At 46.9% G+C, this 20,539-nt stretch overlaps 1 protein-coding gene across 1 annotated transcript; it reads right to left on the reverse strand.

Moving 5' to 3' along the window:
- Positions 1-444: 444 nt before the first annotated feature.
- On the reverse strand, positions 445-9,284 carry NHLH2 (nescient helix-loop-helix 2). Its single transcript, XM_038758444.1, is given in 3 exon segments — positions 445-700; positions 702-944; positions 9,248-9,284. Coding segments are annotated over 2 exon segments (477 nt in total). The 5' UTR covers positions 936-944; positions 9,248-9,284; the 3' UTR covers positions 445-457.
- Positions 9,285-20,539: the final 11,255 nt, after the last annotated feature.

Genomic DNA, 20,539 nt, shown 5'->3' on the forward strand with positions numbered 1-20,539 from the left:
TGTATGTGTGTGTGTTTCTCAGCGTTGGGAATCTCCTGGTGTCAGATTTGTGTGTGTGTGTGTGTGTGTGTGTGTTTGTATTTCTCAGCGTTGGGAATCTCCTGGTGTCAGATCTGTGTGTGTGTGTGTGTTTCAGCGTTGGGAATCTCCTGGTGTCAGATTTGTGTGTGTGTGTGTGTGTGTGTGTGTGTGTATTTCTCAGCGTTGGGAATCTCCTGCTGTCAGATCTGTGTGTGTGTGTGTTTCAGCGTTGGGAATCTCCTGGTGTCAGATTTGTGTGTGTGTGTGTGTGTGTGTGTGTGTGTGTGCGTGCGTGTTTCTCAGCGTCGAGAATCTTCTCCCGACGCACGATTTGTGCGTGTGTGTGTTTGTGTGTGGGTGTGTTTTCCTCCCGGTGGGGGATCTCCTCCCGGCGAGCCCCCACTTCCCGGGGGGGGGGGGGGGTCCGGGCGGCCCCCTAGACGTCCAGCACGTGGTTGAGATAGGAGATGTAGCAGATGGCGAGGCGCAGGATCTCGATCTTGGAGAGCTTCTTGTCCGGGGGCAGGGTGGGCAGCAGCTTGCGCAGGTCGGCGAAGGCCAGGTTGAAGGCCTCCACGCGGATGCGCTCCCGGGTGGCGTGGGCCGAGCGGTACTTGGCCGTGGCCCGCCGGCGCCGACGCTTCTCCTCCCGGCTCAGCTGCTGGGGGTGCGGGCAGAGGGCCGGGGGGGCGGCCGCCCGGGACGCCCCCTCCCCCGGCCCCCCCGCCCTCCTCGCCCTCCTCCTCCTCCTCGTCGTCGTCCTCGTCCTCCTCCTCCTCCTCCTCGCCTCCGGCCGGCTCCGGGTCCGACAGGCCGCCCGGGGCCTTGGGGTCGGGCCCGCCCAGGGACTCCGGCTCCGAGGGGGCCGAGCTGGGCTGGTCCGAGTCGGCCAGCTGCTCCGGGCTCAGCATCATTTTGGGGGGCTGCCGAGAAAAGCACAGGGGGGCGTCAGCCCGCCTCCTCCTCCTCCTCCCCCGCTCCCCCAAACCCCGCCACTCCTCCACTAAGAACAGTGGAGAAGCAGCGTGGCTCGCTGGAAAGGTCAGGGGTTCAAATCCCGGCCCTGCCAGTTGTCAGCTGGGTGACTTGGGGCAGGTCGCTTCACTTCTCTGGGCCTCAGTTCCCTCATCTGGAAAATGGGCATGAGACTGGGAGCCCCCCGTGGGACAACCTCATCACCTTGTAAACTCCCCAGCGCTTAGAACAGTGCTTTGCACGTAGTAAGCGCTTAATAAATGCCATTATTATTATTATTATTATTATTATTATTATTATTATTATTATTACTCACTCACGACCCCCTCCTCCTCCTCCACTCCCCTCCTCCCCAGCTAAGAATACTCACTCACTCAAACTCCTCCACTCCTCCACTAAGCATACTCACTCAATCAATCGTATTTATTGAGCGCTTACTTGTGCAGAGCACTGGACAACTGAGAGCTCACCTCCTCCAGGAGGCCTTCCCAGACTGAGCCCCCTCTACTCACTCACGACCCTCTCCTCCTCCTCCTCCACTCCCCTCCTCCCCAGCTAAGAATACTCACTCACTCAAACTCCTCCACTCCTCCACTAAGCATACTCACTCACTCAATCAATCGTATTTATTGAGCGCTTACTGTGTGCAGAGCACTGGACTACTGAGAGCTCACCTCCTCCAGGAGACCTTCCCAGAGGCCTTCCTCTCCCCCTCGTCCCCCTCTCCATCTCCCCCATCTTACCTCCTTCCCTTCCCCACAGCACCTGTATATATGGATATATGTTTGTACAGATTTATTACTCTATTTATTTTACTTGTACATATCTATTCTATTTATTTTATCTCGTTGATATGTTTGGTTTTGTTCTCTGTCTCCCCCTTCTAGACTGTGAGCCCACTGTTGGGCAGGGACCGTCTCTAGATGTTGCCAACTTGGACTTCCCAAGCACTTAGTACAGTGCTCTGCACACAGTAAGCACTCAATAAATACGATTGGTTGATTGATTGATTATTACTTTATTTATTTATTTATTTTATTTATTTTACTTGTACATATCTATTCTATTTATTTTATTTTATTTTGTTAATATGTTTGGTTTTGTTCCCTGTCTCCCCCTTCTAGACTGTGAGCCCGCTGTTGGGTAGGGACTGTCTCTAGATGTTGCCAACTTGGACTTCCCAAGCGCTTGGTACAGTGGTCTGCACACAGTAAGCGCTCAATAAATACGATTGATTGATTGATTGATTGACTAAGCGCTTGGGAATTCCAAGTTGGCAACATCTAGAGACGGTCCCTACAACAGCGGGCTCACAGTCTAGAAGAGTGGGCCCACAGTCTAGAAGAGTGGGCTCTATATCTGTCATTATTTGGTTAATGAGGTGCACCTGTGTGACTTTGGCCAAGTCACTTCACTTCTCTGGACCTCAGTTCCCTCATCTGGAAGATGGGGCTGAAAACTGTGAGCCCCCCGTGGGACAACCTGATCGCCTCGTAACCCCCCGGCGCTTAGAAGGGTGCTTTGCACATAGTAAGCGCTTAACAAATGCCATCATCATCATCATCATCATCATCAATAAGAATACACTCTCTCTGTCATTATTTGGTTAATGAGGTGCACCTGTGTGACTTTGGCCAAGTCACTTCACTTCTCTGGGCCTCAGTTCCCTCATCTGGAAGATGGGGCTGAAAACTGTGAGTCCCCCGTGGGACAACCTGATCGCCTTGTAACCCCCCGGCGCTTAGAAGGGTGCTTTGCACATTGTAAGCGCTTAACAAACACCATCATCATCAACTTCTCTGGGCCTCAGTTCTCTCATCTGAAAAATGACTGTGAGCCCCCACGGGGGACAACCGGATCACCTTGTAACCTCCCCAGCGCTTAGAACAGTGCTTTGCACATAGTAAGCGCTTAATAAATGCCATCATCATTATTATTATTATCTAGCTTTATTTCTATTTATTCTGATGACTTGACACCTGTCCATATGTTTTGTTTTGTTGTCCGTCTCCCCCTTCTAGACTGTGAGCCCGTTGTTGGGTAGGGACCGTCTCTATATGGTGCCGACTTGGACTTCCCAAGCGCTTAGTCCAATGCTCTGCACACAGTAAGCGCTCAATAAATACGATTGAATGAATGAATGAATGATAACAACAATCATGATGATGGCGTTTGTTAAGCGCTCACTAGGTGCCAAGCACCGTTCTAAGCGCTGGGGGAGAGACGAGATGATAATAGAAGCAGCGTGGCTCAGTGGCAAGAGCCCGGGCTTTGGAGTCAGAGGTCATGGGTTCGAATCCCGGCTCCAGCATATGTCTGCTGTGTGACCTTGGGCAAGTCACTTAACTTCTCGGAGCCTCAGTTTCCTCATCTGTAAAATGGGGATGATGATTGTGAGCCCCACGCGGGACAACCTGATCACCTTGTATCTCCCCAGCGCTTAGAACAGTGCTTTGCACATAGTAAGCGCTTAACAAATGTCATCATCATCATCATCATCATCATCATCATAATGACGATGATGGCATTTGTTAAGCACTCACTAGGTGCCAAACACTGTTCTAAGCGCTGTTCTAAGCGCTGGGGGAGATGATGATAATAACAATAATGATGATGGCATTTGTTAAGCGCTCACTAGGTGCCAGGCATTGTTCTAAGCGCTGGGGGGAGGCAAGATAATAATGATAATAATTAGCAATTAACAATTAATAATAATTGGCAATTAATAATAATAATAATGGCATTTATTAAGCGCTTACTATGTGCCAAGCACTGTTCTAAGCGCTGGGGAGGTTACAAGGTGATCAGGTTGTCCCACGTGGGGCTCACAGTCTTCATCCCCATTTGACAGATGAGGGAACTGAGGCCCAGAGAAGTGAAGTGACTTGCCCAAAGTCACACAGCTGACAACTGGCAGAGCCGGGATTTGAACCCCTGACCTCTGACTCCAAAGTCTATGCTCTTTCCATCGAGCCACGCTGCTTCTCTGTATAGTGCTCTGCACACAGTAAGCGCTCAGTAAATACGATTGAATGTATTTATTTGTTTTATTTGTACATATTTATTCTATTTATTTTATTTTGTTAATATGTTTTGTTTTGTTCTCTGTCTCCCCCTTCCAGACTGTGAGCCCACTGTTGGGTCGGGACCGTCTCTATATGTTGCCAACTTGGACTTCCCAAGCTCTTAGTACAGTGCTCTGCACACAGTAAGCGCTCAATAAATACAATTGAATGAATGAATGAATGAATGAATGAATGAATGACCCCCTCCTCCTCCTCCCCCACTCCTACAGTAAGAATACTTACTGTATCGGTCAGATAATAATAATAATAATAATAATAATAATAATAATAGCATTTGTTAAGCGCTTACTAGGTGCAAAGCACTGTTCTAAGCGCCGGGGAGGTTACACGGTGATCAGGTTGCCCCCCGGGGGGCTCACAGTCTTCATCCCCATTTGACAGATGAGGGAACTGAGGCCCAGAAAAGTGAAGTGACTTGCCCAAAGTCACACAGCTGACAATTGGCAGAGCCGGGATTCAAACCCGTGACCTCTGACTCCAAAGCCCGGGCTCTTTCCACTGAGCCACGCTGCTCCCCCTAATAATAATAATAATAATAATAATAATAATAATAATAATAACAACAATAATAATAATAATAATGACGATGGCGTTTGTTAAGCGCTCGCTAGGTGCCAAGCACTGTTCTAAGAGCTGGGGGAGAGACGAGATGACAGCAGTAATAATTATGATGGCGCTTTTTAAGCGCTTACTAGGTGCCAAGCACTGTTCTAAGCGCTGGGGGAGACGAGGTGATAATAATGATAATGATGATGGCATTTGTTAAGCGCTCACTAGGTGCCAAGCACTGTTCGAAGCTCCGGGGGAGAGACGAGATGATAGCAATAATAATAATAATAATAATAATAATAATAATAATAATAATAATAATGGCATTTGTTAAGCGCTTACTAGGTGCCAAGCACTGTTCTAAGCGCTGGAGGAGGGACGAGATAATAGTAATAATAATAACGGGGGAGAGACGAGATGATAACAATAATAATAATGATGGCATTTTTTAAGCGCTTACTATGTGCCAAGCACTGTTCTAAGCGCTGGGGGAGACGAGGTGATAATAATCATAATGATGATGGCATTTGTTAAGCGCTCACTAGGTGCCAAGCACTGTTCGAAGCTCCGGGGGAGAGACGAGATGATAGCAATAATAATAATAATAATAATGGCATTTGTTAAGCGCTTACTAGGTGCCAAGCACTGTTCTAAGCGCGGGAGGAGAGGCGAGACAATAGTAATAATAATAACGGGGGAGAGACGAGATGATAACAATAATAATGGTGATGGCATTTGTTAAGCGCTCACTAGGTGCCAAACATTGTTCTAAGCGCTGGACGAGATGATAATAATAATAATAATAATAATAATAATAATAATAATAATAATAATAATAATAATAATAATTGAGCCACGATGCTAATCCGGCTATAGAGAAGCAGCGCGGCTCAGTGGAAAGAGCCCGGGCTTGGGAGTCAGAGGTAGTGGGTTCAAATCCCACCTCCGCCGCTTGTCAGGTGTGTGACCTTGGGCAAGCCACTTCACTTCTCTGGGCCTCAGTTCCCTTATCTGGAAAATGGGGATGAAGGCTGTGAGCCCACGGGGGACAATCTGATAACCTTGTATCTACCCCAGCGTTTAGAACAGTGCTTGGCACATAGTAAGCGCTTAACAAATTCCCTCATTATTTTTAAGCGCTTAGTACAGTGCTGCGCACGCAGTAAGCGCTCAATGAATACGATTGAACGAATAATAATAATAACAATTTGTTAAGCGCTTACTATGTGCCAAGCACTCTTTTTAGCGCTGGGGGAGAGACAAAATAATCCGGTTGTCACTCCCTCATTCATTCATTCAATCGTATTTATTGAGCGCTTACTATGTGCCAAGCACTGTTCTAAGCGCTGGGGAGGATACAAGGTGATCAGGTTGTCCCACGTGGGGCTCAGTCTTCATCCCCATTTTACAGATGAGGGAACTGAGGCCCAGAGAAGTGAAGTGACTTGCCCAAAGCCACACAGCTGCCAAGCGGCGGAGCCGGGATTAGAACCCACTACCTCTGGCTCCCAAGCCCGGGCTCTTTCCACTGAGCCACGAGGCGTTCAAAGATAGTCCTTTTGTAATTCATTCGCTCGTTCAATCGTGTTTCTTGGGCGCTTACTATGTGCAGAGCACTGGACTAAGCGCTTGGGAAGTACAAATCGGCAACATGTAGAGACGGTCCCTACCCAACAACGGGCTCACAGTCAAGAATTGACTCATATTGGGCTCACACTTTTAATCCCCATTTTCCAGATGAGGGAACTGAGGCCCAGAGAAGTGAAGTAACTTGCCCAAGGTCACACAGCTGCTAACTGAGGTGACAAGTAGCGGAGCCGGGATTAGAACCCACGTCCTCTGACTCCCAAATCCGCGCTCTTTCCACTAAGCCACACTGCTTCTCTTGACTCCTGGGTTCCCACTTGAGCCTGGAGGAAAATGAACGAGATCCCGCAGCGGGCTTGGGAGCCTGAGGTCGTGGGTTCGAATCCCGCCTCCGCCACTTAGCTGGGTGACTTTGGGCAAGTCACTTCATTTCTCTGGGCCTCAGTGACCTCATCTGGAAAATGGGGATGAAAACCATGAGCCCCACCTGGGACAACCTGATCACCTTGTATCCCCCCAGCGCTTAGAACAGTGCTTGGCACATAGTAAGCGCTTAACAAATATCATTATTATTATTATTATCCCAGCGCTTAGAACAGTGCTCGGCACCTAGTAAGCGCTTAACAAATGCAGTCATTATTATTAGTAGTAGTACCCCAGCGCTTAGAACAGTGCTTGGCACCTAGTAAGCGCTTAACAAATGCCATTATTATTATTATTATTATTATTATTATTATTATTATTATTACCCCAGCGCTTTGAACGGTGCTTGACACATAGTAAGCGCTTAGCAAATGCCATTATTGTTATTATCATTATTACTACCCTAGCGCTTAGAGCTGTGCTTGGCACCTAGTAAGCGCTTAACAAATGTCATCATTATTGTTATTATTATTATTATTATTATTATCCCAGCGTTTCGAACGGTGCTTGGCACCTAGTAAGCGCTTAGCAAATGCCATTATTGTTATTATCATTATTACTACCCTAGCGCTTAGAACAGTGTTTGGCACCTAGTAAGCGCTTAACAAATGTCATCATTATTGTTATTGTTATTAATATTATTATTATTACCCCAGGGCTTCGAACAGTGCTTGACACATAGTAAGCGCTTAGCAAATGCCATCATGTTATTATCATTATTGCTACCCTAGCGCTTAGAACTGTGCTGGGCACCTAGTAAGCGCTTAACAAATGCCATTATTATTGTTAGTATTATTATTATTATTACCCCAGCGTTTCGAACGGTGCTTGGCACCTAGTAAGCGCTTAGCAAATGCCATTATTGTTATTATCATTATTACTACCCTAGCGCTTAGAACAGTGTTTGGCACCTAGTAAGCGCTTAACAAATACCATCATTATTGTTATTATTGTTATTATTACCTCAGCGCTTCGAACGGTGCTTGGCACATAGTAAGCGCTTAGCAAATGCCATTATTGTTATTATCATGATTACTACGCTAGCGCTTAGAACTGTGGCTGGCACATAGTAAGCGCTTAACAAATGCCATTATTGTTATTATCATTATTACTACCCTAGCGCTTAATACTGTGCTTGGCACATAGTAAGCGCTTAACAAACACTATTATTATTATTATTATTATTATTATTATTATTATTATTATTATATTATCCCAGGGAGGGGGACCCGAAGGGCGAGGCTAAAGGAGAGAAGACCCTCATCCCCATAAACTCATCCCCATTTCATCTTTGTCCCGCGTGGGGCAACCCGAGGACCCCCGATCTCTCCGCCCCCCCAGCGCTTAGAACTGTGCTTGGCACATGGTAAGCGCTTAACAAATGCCATTATTGTTATTATTATTATTACTACCCTAGCGCTTAGAACTGTGCTTGGCACATAGTAAGCGCTTAACAAATGCCATTATTGTTATTATTATTATTACTACCCTAGCGCTTAGAACTGTGCTTGGCACATAGTAAGCGCTTAACAAATGCCATTATTGTTATTATTATTATTACTACCCTAGCGCTTAGAACTGTGCTTGGCACATAGTAAGCGCTTAACAAATGCCATTATTGTTATTATCATTATTACCATTATTATTACTATATTATATTACTATATTATTATTGCTATATTATTACTATAATAATTATCATCATTACTACCCTAGCGCTTAGAACTGTGCTTGGCACATAGTAAGCGCTTAACAAACACTATTATTATTATTATATTATCCCAGGAAGGGGGAACCGAAGGGCGAGGCTAAAGGAGAGAGGACCCTCATCCCCATAAACTCGTCCCCATTTAATCTTTGTCCCGCGTGGGACAACCCGAGGACCCCCGATCTGTCCCCCCCCAGCGCTTAGCACACAGTGAGCGCTTAACAGACACCCTCATTGTTAATTCTCCGGGAAATAGGGCCACCCCTGAGGGTCCGGTCTGGTTCTCCTCGCCTCTGGTTTGGGGGGGGACGGGACCAGTGGGACCCCCCGACTCAGACCCCCCAACAGATGCTTCTCCAGGGAGAGGAGGGGTCTCCATCCCCCCAAAGGACGGGATGGGGGGAGGGAGAGAGAGGGGTCTCCCCCAGACAATAAGACTAATGAAGGCGTTTGTTAAGCGCTTACTATGTGCCAAGCACTGTTCCAAGCGCTGGGGGGGGGAAAGATGCGGGCTTGGGGGTCCCCGTGACTCTATTTACCCCCCCCCACGGACCCTCCCCCGGTGGCAAAGGGGCAGTGCCCCCCTCTTCCAAAGGCCCCCCGCCCAAACCTCCAAAAGGGGCGTCCTCTCTCCGCAGGCCGGGCCTTTTTAGGGGCGTCTATCAGCTAGCCCCCGGGCCCAAAGCATCCGGGGGGTCAAAAGACCCCCTCTTCCAGGCAGAAGGGTGAGAAGGGGCGCCTTCCCTGCCCCCCACCCTCTCCCACCGCCCCCTCCACGACATCCACACACTGTCGCGACAGATCCCACGCGTCCACCCACCCGCAGCCCCCCTCCTCCGCGCAGCCCCCCGAGACTTCCCCCCACCCCGGGACCCACAAGGGGGAAGGGTCAGCTTACCTGGGGAGGGGAGGTCGCCTACATGGGACCCCCGAGGGGGAGATGGGGGGCTGCTGGGCGTCTAGGACAGCTCCTGGGGGGGACGGGAGGGTTCCCCCCCTGTCACCCCAGCAACGCGGCAGGGCTGGTGGTCGCCATCCGACCGGGGAGGGGAGGCCGCTGGCCGGTCCTGGGGGGGAGCAGGGGGCGGGTGGGGGGCTCTGGGGGGCTTCCCAGGGGGGACGTCGGAGGGACGAGGCCTCGGGGGTCCCAGGAGTGCGACCCCTCAATCCCACCGGCCTGGGCATTGACCTACAGGCCGCAGGAAGGGCGGGGGGCCCAGCAATTGCGGGAGGGTCTTCCCAAGCCCCCCACCATCCTCCCTCCCGAGGGTCTCCCGCACCCCGGACCCCGGGAGGGGCAACCGAGGCAGAGCATGGGGGGCGTGGGGGTGTCTGCGTGTCTGTGTCTGTCTGTCTGTGTGTGTGTGTGTCTGTGTCCTCCTCCCTCTCAGCTCAGAGATCCTCTAAGAGATAAAGGCTTTGGGGGGGCGGGAGGATGGAGTAAAGGGGGGGGCGTGGAAAGATGAATTTTTTCCCCCTTAAATTGATATTTAATGGGAAATCCTATTGGACAGAATCCCGGCCGCCACTCACTTAATTAGACTTGACATCTGCCACGGCGGGGGAGTCTTCGCAGCCCAAATATTTTCAGCCCAGACCGGATCCGGGCCGCGGAAATCAAGCCATCTGGAAGGGAGCCCCAGAAGAACAGTGCTTTGCACATAGTGAGCGCTTAATAAATGCCATTATCATCATCATCATCATCATCATCATCATCATTATTAGTAGTAGTAGTAGTATTATCCCCCCACACCGGGATCCACTTGGAACACCGAGGAGAACCGGCCACGGGGAGCCTAGGACACATTTTGAGACCCCCCCCCAAAAAAAACCCCAAGTCCACCCCCCCAGACCCCTGCCCCCCTCCACCCATGAGGACTGTCCTTGTCTCCGAGGAAGAGGTGGAAGGAGAGAGTGGAATCCGCTGTTTTTCCCCCTGGGAAAAGCTTTTGTTCTCGGGAAAGGCGCGAGTGCCACATGGGCTCTTTTGGAACGAGTGCATCTTTCGCTGGGAGCGCCTTTGGCAATTCATTCATTCATTCAATCGTATTTATTGAGCGCTTACTGCGTGCAGAGCACTGGACTAAGCGCTTGGGAAGTCCACGTTGGCAACATATAGAGACGGTCCCAACAGTGGGCTCCCAGTCTAGAAGGGGGAGACAGGGAACAAAATAAAACATATTAACAAAATAAAATAAGTAGAATAAATACGCACAAGTAAAATCAATAAATAAATAGGGTAATAAATACGTACAAACATATATACAGGTGCTGTGGGGAAGGGAAGGAGGCAATAATCATGATGGCATTTGTTAAGCGCTTACTACGGGCAAAGCACTGTTCTAAGCGCTGGGGAGGATACAAGGTGATCAGGTTGCCCCACGTGGGGCTCACAGTCTTCATCCCCATTTTCCAGATGAGGTCACTGAGGCACAGAGAATAATAATGGTGGCATTTGTTAAGCGCTTACTAAGAGCAAAGCACTGTTCTAAGCGCTGGGGAGGTTACAAGGTGAACAGGTTGCCCCACGTGGGACTTACAGACTTCATCCCCATTGTCCAGATGAGGTCACTGAGGCACAGAGAATAATAATAATGATGGCATTTGTTAAGCGCTTACTACGGGCAAAGCACTGTTCTAAGCGCTGGGGAGGATACAAGGTGATCAGGCTGTCCCACGGGGGGATCATAGTCTTCATCCCCATTTTTCAGATGAGGTCACTGAGGCACAGAGAATAATAATGATGGCATTTGTTAAGCACTTACTAAGTGCGAAGCACTGTTCTAAGCGCTGGGGAGGATACAAGGTGATCAGGTTGCCCCACGTGGGGCTCACAGTCTTCATCCCCATTTTCCAGGTGAGGTCACTGAGGCACAGAGAATAATAATGATGGCATTTGTTAAGCGCTTGCTAAGTGCGAAGCACTGTTCTAAGCGCTGGGGAGGATACAAGGTGAACAGGTTGCCCCACGTGGGACTTGCAGACTTCATCCCCATTTTCCAGATGAGGTCACTGAGGCACAGAGAATAATAATAATGATGGCATTTGTTAAGCGCTTACTACGGGCAAAGCACTGTTCTAAGCGCTGGGGAGGATACAAGGTGATCAGGCTGTCCCACGGGGGGATCATGAGGTCACTGAGGCACAGAGAATAATAATGATGGCATTTGTTAAGCACTTACTAAGTGCGAAGCACTGTTCTAAGTGCAGGGGAGGATACAAGGTGATCAGGTTGCCCCACGTGGGGCTCACAGTCTTCATCCCCATTTTCCAGATGAGGTCACTGAGGCACAGAGAATAATAATGATGGCAGTTGTTAAGCGCTTACTAAGTGCGAAGCACTGTTCTAAGCGCTGGGGAGGATACAAGGTGAACAGGTTGCCCCACGTGGGACTTACAGACTTCATCCCCATTTTCCAGATGAGGTCACTGAGGCCCAGAGAATAATAATAATGATGGCATTTGTTAAGCGCTTACTATGTGCCAAGCACTGTTCTAAGCACTGGGGAGGATACAAGGTGATCAGGTTGTCCCACGTCGGGCTGACAGTCTTAATCCCCATTTAACAGATGAGGTAAGTGAGGCACAGAGAAGTTGTGACTTGCCCAAAGTCCCACAGCTGATAATTGGCAGGGTCGGGATTTGAACCCATGACCTCTGGCTCCCAAGCCAGAAAGGAAGCAGCATGGCTCAGTGGAAAGAGCCCGGGCTTTGGAGTCAGAGGTCAGGGGTTCAAATCCCGGCTCCGCCAATTGTCAGCTGTGTGACCTTGGGCAAGTCACTTCACTTCTCTATACCTCAGTTCCCTCATCTGGAAAATGGGGATGAAGACTGTGAGCCCCCCGTGGGACAACCTGATCACCTTGTAACTTCCCCAGCGCTTAGAACAGTGCTTGGCACATAGTAAGCGCTTAATAAATGCCATCATCATCATCATCAAGCCACTGAGCCACGCTGCAATCCCGGGGGGTCGTGATAATAATGATAATAATTTATCATTATTAATAATAATAAACATCATTATTTATGACCTCACATTTGTTAAGCTCACATAGTAAGCCCTTAACAAATGCCATCATTATTAATATTATCATTATTATTATTATGAGTGCTCAATAATAAATAGAATAATAATATTATTATTATTATTATAAAATGGGGACTAAGACTGTGAGCCCCCCTTGGGACAACCTGATCACCTTGTAACCTCCCAGCGCTTAGAACAGTGCTTTGCACTTAGTAAGCACTTAATAAATGCCATCATTATTATTATTATTATAAAATGGGGACTAAGACTGTGAACCCCCCCTTGGGACAACCTGATCACCTTGTAACCTCCCAGCGCTTAGAACAGTGCTTTGCACTTAGTAAGCACTTAATAAATGCCATCATCATTATCATTATTATTATTATAAAATGGAGACTAAGACTGTGAGCCCCCCGTGGGACAACCTGATCACCTTGTAACCTCCCCAGCGCTTAGAACAGTGCTTTGCACTTAGTAAGCACTTAATAAATGCCATCATCATTATTATTATAAAATGGGGACTAAGACTGGGAGCCCCTCGTGGGACAACCTGATCACCTTGTAACCACCCCAGCGCTTAGAACAGTGCTTTGCACTTAGTAAGCACTTAAATGCCATCATCATTATTACTATTATTATTCATTCAATCATATTTATTGAGCGCTTACTGTGCGTGCAGCATTGTATTAAGCGCTTGTGAAAGTCAAACACAACAATATCAGTGACGTTCCCTGCCCACAACAGCCTTGGTGGGTGGGGGGGAGAGACATCAATACAAATGAATAAAATTAAAAATATGTGCATGAAAGCGTGTTCTGCATGTAGTAAAAGCTCCAGAAGTATGATTGATCGGTAATAATTCCATCGAATGATCGATTGATCATTACTCTATTTATTTATTTATTTATTTTACTTGTACATATCTATTCTATTTATTTTATTTTGTTAATATGCCTTGTTTTGTTCTCTGTCTCCCCCTTCTAGACTGTGAGTCCACTGTTGGGTTGGGACCGTCTCTAGATGTTGCCAACTTGGACTTCCCAAGCACTTAGTCCAGTGCTCTGCACACAGTAAGCGCTCAATAAATATGATTGAATGAATGAATGAATGAATGAAAGGTGATCAGGTTGTCCCACGTGGGGCTCACAGTCTTGCATATATATATATATATATATATATATATATATATATATATATATATATATATATATATATATGTGTGTGTGTGTGTGTGTGTGTGTGCGTAATTTATTTACTTATCTATATATTTATTTCTATTAATGTCTGTCTCCCCGTCTAGACTGGGAGCTCGGTGTGGGCAGGAATGTGTCTGTTTGCTGTTATATTGTACTCTCCCAAGCTGTTAGTACCGTGTTTCGCACACAGTAAGCGCTCAGTAAATACAATTGAATGAATGAATGAAAGAATAAATGAATCCTGCCTCTGCCCTGGATCTTCCTCCCTCTTCATGTCAGATAGACAGCGACTTTCCCCATCGTCAAAGCCTTACTGAAGACTTTGGCATTATCCTTAATAATAATAATAATAATAATAATAATAATAATAATAATGATGATGATGTTGGTATTTGTTAAGCGCTTACTATGTGCCAAGGACTGTTCTAAGCACTGGGGTATATTAAGGTAATCAGGATGTCCCACGTGGGGCTCACAGTCTTAATCCCCATATTCCAGATGAGGTAACTGAGGCCCAGAGAAGGAAGTCTTGCATATATATATATATATATATATATATATATATATATATATGTATATGTAATTCATTTACTTATCTATATATTTATTTCTATTAATGTCTGTCACCCCGTCTAGACTGGGAGCTCGGTGTGGACAGGAATGTGTCTGTCTGCTGTTATATTGTACTCTCCCAAGCTGTTAGTACCATGTTTCGCACACAGTAAGCGCTCAATAAATACAATTGAATGAATGAATGAAAGAATAAATGAATCCTGCCTCTGCCCTGGATCTTCCTCCCTCTTCATGTCAGATAGACAGCGACTTTCCCCATCGTCAAAGCCTTACTGAAGACTTTGGCATTATCCTTAATAATAATAATAATAATAATAATAATAACAATGATGATGTTGGTATTTGTTAAGCGCTTACTATGTGCCAAGGACTGTTCTAAGCACTGGGGTATATTAAGGTAATCAGGATGTCCCACGTGGGGCTCACAGTCTTAATCCCCATATTCCAGATGAGGTAACTGAGGCCCAGAGAAGGAAGTCTTGCATATATATATATATATATATATATATATATATATATGTAATTCATTTACTTATCTATATATTTATTTCTATTAATGTCTGTCACCCCGTCTAGACTGGGAGCTCGGTGTGGACAGGAATGTGTCTGTTTGCTGTTATATTGTACTCTCCCAAGCTGTTAGTACCATGTTTCGCATACAGTAAGTGCTCAATAAATACAATTGAATGAATGAATGAAAGAATAAATGAATCCTGCCTCTGCCCTGGATCTTCCTCCCTCTTCATGTCAGACAGACAGCGACTTTCCCCATCATCAAAGCCTTACTGAAGACTTTGGCATTATCCTTAATAATAATAATAATAATGTTGGTATTTGTTAAGCGCTTACTATGCTCCAAGCACTGTTCTAAGCACTGGGGTATATTCAAGGTAATCAGGTTGTCCCACGTGGGGCTCACGGTCTTAATCCCCATATTCCAGATGAGGTAACTGAGGCCCAGAGAAGTGAAGTGACTTGCCCAAAGTCACACAGCTGGGATTAGAACCCACCACCTCTGACTCCCAAGACCATGTTCTTTCCACTAAGCCACACTGCTTCTCCTAAGCCACCTTGATTCCTCTCTATCATTCTCTATCCCCTTCTAGACTGTGAGCCCACTGTTGGGTAGGGACCGTCTCTATATGTTGCCGACTTGGACTTCCCAAGCGCTTAGTCCAGTGCTCTGCACATAGTCAGCGCTCAATAAATACGATTGAATGAACGGAAGAATGACATTCCACCCCAATATTCAATCTGTCCCTAAATGCTTCCAGTTCTATCATCACAGCATCACCAAAATCCTCCCTTTCCCCTCCATCCAAACCGTTCCCAAATTAATGCAGTCACTCATCCTATCCCATCTGGATTACTGCCTCTGCCTCCTTGCTGACCTCCCAGCCTCCTGGCTCCCCTGATTGTTGTCCATATTTTTCTACAGAATAATAATAATAATGATGATGGCATTTATTAAGCGCTTACTGTGTGCAAAGCACTGCTCTAAGCGCTGGGGAGGAAACAAAGTGATCAGGTTGTCCCACGGGGGGCTCACAGTCTTAATCCCCATTTTACAGATGAGGTAACTGAGACCCAGAGAAGTGAAGTGACTTGTCCAAAGTCACACAGCTGACAACTGGTGGAGCCGGGATTTGAACCCATGACCTCTGACTCCAAAGCCCGGGCTCTTTCCACAGAGCCACGCTGCAACGCCCAGGACGTGTCACCCCCTCTCCTCAAAAAACTCCAGTGGTTGCCCAACCACCTCTGTACTCTAAGCTCATTGTGGGCAGGGAATGTTTGGTTGCCAGCTTGTATTTCCCAAGCGCTTAGTACAGTGCTCTGCACACAGTAAATGCTCAGTAGATACGATTGAATGAATGAATAATAATTATAGCATCTAAGTTCTTACTATGTGCCAAGCACTGTTCTAAGCACGGGGGGGGGGGGGGAGGAATCAATCAATCAATCGTATTTATTGAGCACTTACTGTGTGCAGAGCACTGGACTAAGCGCTTGGGAAGTCCAAGTTGGCAATATAGAGAGATGGCCCCTACCCAACAGTGGGCTCACAGTCTAGAAGGGGGAGACAGAGAACAAAACCAAACATATTAACAAAATAAAATGAATAGAATAGATATGTACAAGTAAAATAAATAGAGTAATTATGGCATCTGTTAAGTTCTTACTATGTGCCAAGCACTGTTCTAAGCGCAGGTGGGGGGATGTTCTATTTATTATTCTATTTATTTTGTTAATGATGTGCATCCTTTTAGGCTGTGAGCCCACTGTTGGGTGGGGACTGTCTCTATATGTTGCCAACTTGTACTTCCCAAGCGCTTAGTACAGTGCTCTGCACACAGTAAGTGCTCAATAAATACAATTGATTGATTGTATCTAGCTTTTCTTCTCTTTATTCTGATGACTTGACACCTGTCCACATGCTTTGTTTTGTTGTCTGTCTCCCCCCTCTAGGCTGTGAGCCCACTGTTGGATAGGGACCGTCTCTATATGTTGCCAACTTGGACTTCCCAAGCGCTTAATACAGTGCTCTGCACACAGTAAGCGCTCAGTAAATACTATTGAATGAATGAATGAATAATAATTATGGCATCTGTTAAGTTCTTACTATGTGCCAAGCACTGTTCTAAGCGCGGTGGGGGGGGGGGGATATTGTATTTACTATTCTATTCTATTTATTTTGTTAATGATGTGCATGACACCTATCCACATGTTTGGTTTTGTTCTCTGTCTCCCCCTTCTAGACTGTGAGCCCTCTGTTGGGTAGGGACCGTCTCCATATGTTGCCGACTTGTACTTCCCAAGCGCTTAGTACAGTGCTCTGCACACAGTAAGCGCTCAATAAATACGATTGAATGAATAAATACAATTGAATGAATGAATGAAGGGAATGGCACTGTTTATTGTTGCCTTGCACTTTCCAAAGCACTTAGCCCACAGCAAGCGCCCAGTAAATACGACTGAATGAATGAGAATCTGCGGACCAGTATTATTTGTTCCTGAAGCCAATTCCCCAGAAACATGATCTCATCTGCCTCTCGAGGCCCTGGGTTTTGTTTTTAACCGTGAGCTTACTGCTGGTGAACTCTTTCCTACCTTACTACGTCATCTCCACTTTCTCCCTTGCCTAAATGAAGGGGGGCAGTGGGATGGGGGATAGGAGAGCCCTGGAAAATTTAGACTGTTTTTATTATTATTATTATTATTATTATTAACAATAATAACAGTTATTAACAATAATAATAATGACATTTGTTAAGCACTGAATCAAGCACTGAGGTAGAGACAGGATAATCAGGTCCCCCACGGGACTCACAGTCGAAGTAGGAGAGAAAACAAGCACCGACTCCCCATTTTTTTGGATTAGGGGACTGATACATGGAGGAGGGAAGTGACTCGCCCAAGATCACACAGCAGACAAGTGGGGGAACTGGGATTAGAACTCATGACCTTCTGGTTCCCAGGCCTGCGTTCTAGCCACTGAGCCATGCTGCTTATCCTCAACCCCTAGCCAAGGTCGTGCTGGGTTAATTCTCCCACCCTCTCCCTGGCTGCTTCCTCTAGACTGTAAGCTCATAATCAATCAATCAATCAATCGTATTTATTGAGCGCTTACTGTGTGCAGAGCACTGTACTAAGCACTTGGGAAGTACAAGTTGGCAACATATAGAGACAGTCCCTCCCCAACAGTGGGCTCACAGTCTAAAAGGGGGAGACGGAGAACAAAACCAAACATACTAACAAAGTAAAATGAATAGAATAGATATGTACAAGTAAAATAGAGTAATAAATATCATCACCATCATCAATCGTATTTATTGAGCACTTACTATGTGCAGAGCACTGTACTAAGCACTTGGGAAGTACAAGTTGGCAACATATAGAGACAGTCCCTCCCCAGCAGTGGGCTCACAGTCTAAAAGGGGGAGACGGAGAACAAAACCAAACATACTAACAAAATAAAATGAATAGAATAGATATGTACAAGTAAAATAAATAGAGTAATAAATATCATCATCATCATCAATCATATTTATTGAGCGCTTACTATGTGCAGAGCACTGTACTAAGCGCTTGGGAAGTACAAGTTGGCAACATATAGAGACAGTCCCTCCCCAACAGTGGGCTCACAGTCTAAAAGGGGGAGACGGAGAACAAAACCAAACATACTAACAAAATAAAATGAATAGAATAGATATGTTCGAGTAAAATAAATAAATAAATAAATAGAGTAATAAGTATGTACAAACATATATACATATATACAGGTGCTGTGGGGAAGGGAGTCGGCAGTGAATTCTGTTGCTTTGTCCTCTCCCAAACGCTTAGTAGAGCGCGCTGCACATAGTCCGTGCTCAATAAATACCATCGATTAATTGATGGAGGACGTGAGCATCTTGAGTAGGGACGAGCAATGAACGCACCTTACGATAAAGACAGACGAACCGCAAAAATACGTGAAGCGGAAGGTAGTTTTTCGAGACTGTCAGCTCTGGGAATTGATGATAAACCTGCCTCTTCCTTTTCTGAGGCCCTAGATGGAAGCTTTCGTCCTCGGATTTTTTTTTTTTAATGGCATTTGTTAAGCGCTTACCGTGTGCCAGGCACTGTTCTAAGCCCTGGAGAAGATTCACGCTAATCAGATAATAATAATAATAATGGTATTTGTTAAACGCTTACTTTGTGCCAAGCACTATTCTAAGCACTGGAGGGGATACGAGGTAATTGGGTTGCCCCACGTGGGGCTCGCATGATGAAGTTCAAATCCGGGCTCCGCCAATTGTCAGCTGGGTGACTTTGGGCAAGTCACTTCACTTCTCTGGGCCTCAGTTCCCTCATCTGTGAAATGGGGATGAAGGCTGTGAGCCCCCCGTGGGACCACCTGATCACCTTGTAACCTCCCCAGCGCTTAGAACGGTGCTTTGCACGTAGTAAGCGCTTAATAAATGCCATCACCATTATTATTCTCTGGGCCTCAGTTCCCTCATCTGTAAAATGAGGATGAAGACTGTGAGCCCCCCGTGGGACAACCCGATCACCTTGTAACCTCCCCAGCGCTTAGAACAATGCTTGGCACATAGTAAGCGCTTAATAAATGCCATTATTATTATTATTATGGGACAGGGCCGTACTATGGGGCAGTCCAAGGCATGGGGGGAAACCAGCCCAAGAGGCCCCAGGCCCATTTTCCAGCTGGCAAGTGGGCTCCGAAAACAGCTGGATTCCAGCTGCCGCCAACACCGGGCATCCAGATGAGCCATGCTAAACTCCCCTCCGAGACAAGTCTCCCACCAGGAGATCTCCCCCATTCCAACTATTTGGGAGTGGGAAATGGCTCCGGCCTCCACGGGAGACGCGCGCCTGCCTGTCTGACGGGGTATGCCTATGGATCCCGCCGACCTCTGCCCTCCGGGGACCCTGCCCGGTGTCTGACGGTGAACCCTTGACAATTCCCCGGACAGCTTGGCGTCTGTCGCTGTGTCTTTGTCACTAGGGAAGGGAAAAACTGGATTATTCTGGGCTCGGTGTGGAGACGAGGGCGTCTGCGTGTCTCGGACCCATCTTGTGGATGTCCGTAAGTGTGTTTGAGTGTGCGTTTGTGTGAGTGTGACTGTGAGCCCACTGTTGGGTAGGGACTGTCTCTATATGTTACCAATTTGTACTTCCCAAGTGCTTAGTACAGTGCTCTGCACATAGTAAGCGCTCAATAAATACGATTGATGATGATGATGAGTGGGGCCTCTGTTCTTCTTTCTTCTCCTTCTTCAAGCTCCTTGTCTCTCCTTTTCCCTCCTCCTCCTTTCCCTCCTTCTCTCCCCTTTTCCCTCCTCCTCCTCTCCCTCCTTCTCTCCCTCTTCCCTCTCCTCCCCCCGGCCCCGCTCTCTCTTGAGACGAGTCCAGTGGCCCTGGTTACCATCTGGTGCCTGTTTTTTTTTTTATGAGGTGGAGATCAGATGGCATCTAATCGATCGTCATGGTCTCCATGGTTACCGGGGTGCCAGAGTACTTGGGAGAGACATTCTTTCGCCTGGGGCCATCAGACCATCCCTGAGAGGAGCAGAAAATATCAACCCTCTTCCAACCTACATTCCGTGTTTCTGTCTTCCTCCGGCGTCACCGGGCCCAGCTCGCCCGGAAGGTCGGATGCCGGGATCGCCTGGCTGGAAGACATTAAGCGTGGACTTGATTCTCCAACCCCGAATTCCTGGGAAAGGAAAGGGGAGATTGGGGCTTTTCTCGGCTCCGATTCCCGGCCTTACTGGCCTCCGTTTGGCAATTCCGTTGGCGGTTTCCGATACCGGGTCCGTACCCTCTAAGCATTTGGCCTAATGGCTACAGCTCGGGCCTGGGAATCAGAAGGTCATGGGTTCTAATTCAG

Source organism: Tachyglossus aculeatus, chromosome 16 (assembly GCF_015852505.1).
Source record: "Tachyglossus aculeatus isolate mTacAcu1 chromosome 16, mTacAcu1.pri, whole genome shotgun sequence".
Classification (NCBI taxonomy): domain Eukaryota; kingdom Metazoa; phylum Chordata; class Mammalia; order Monotremata; family Tachyglossidae; genus Tachyglossus; species Tachyglossus aculeatus.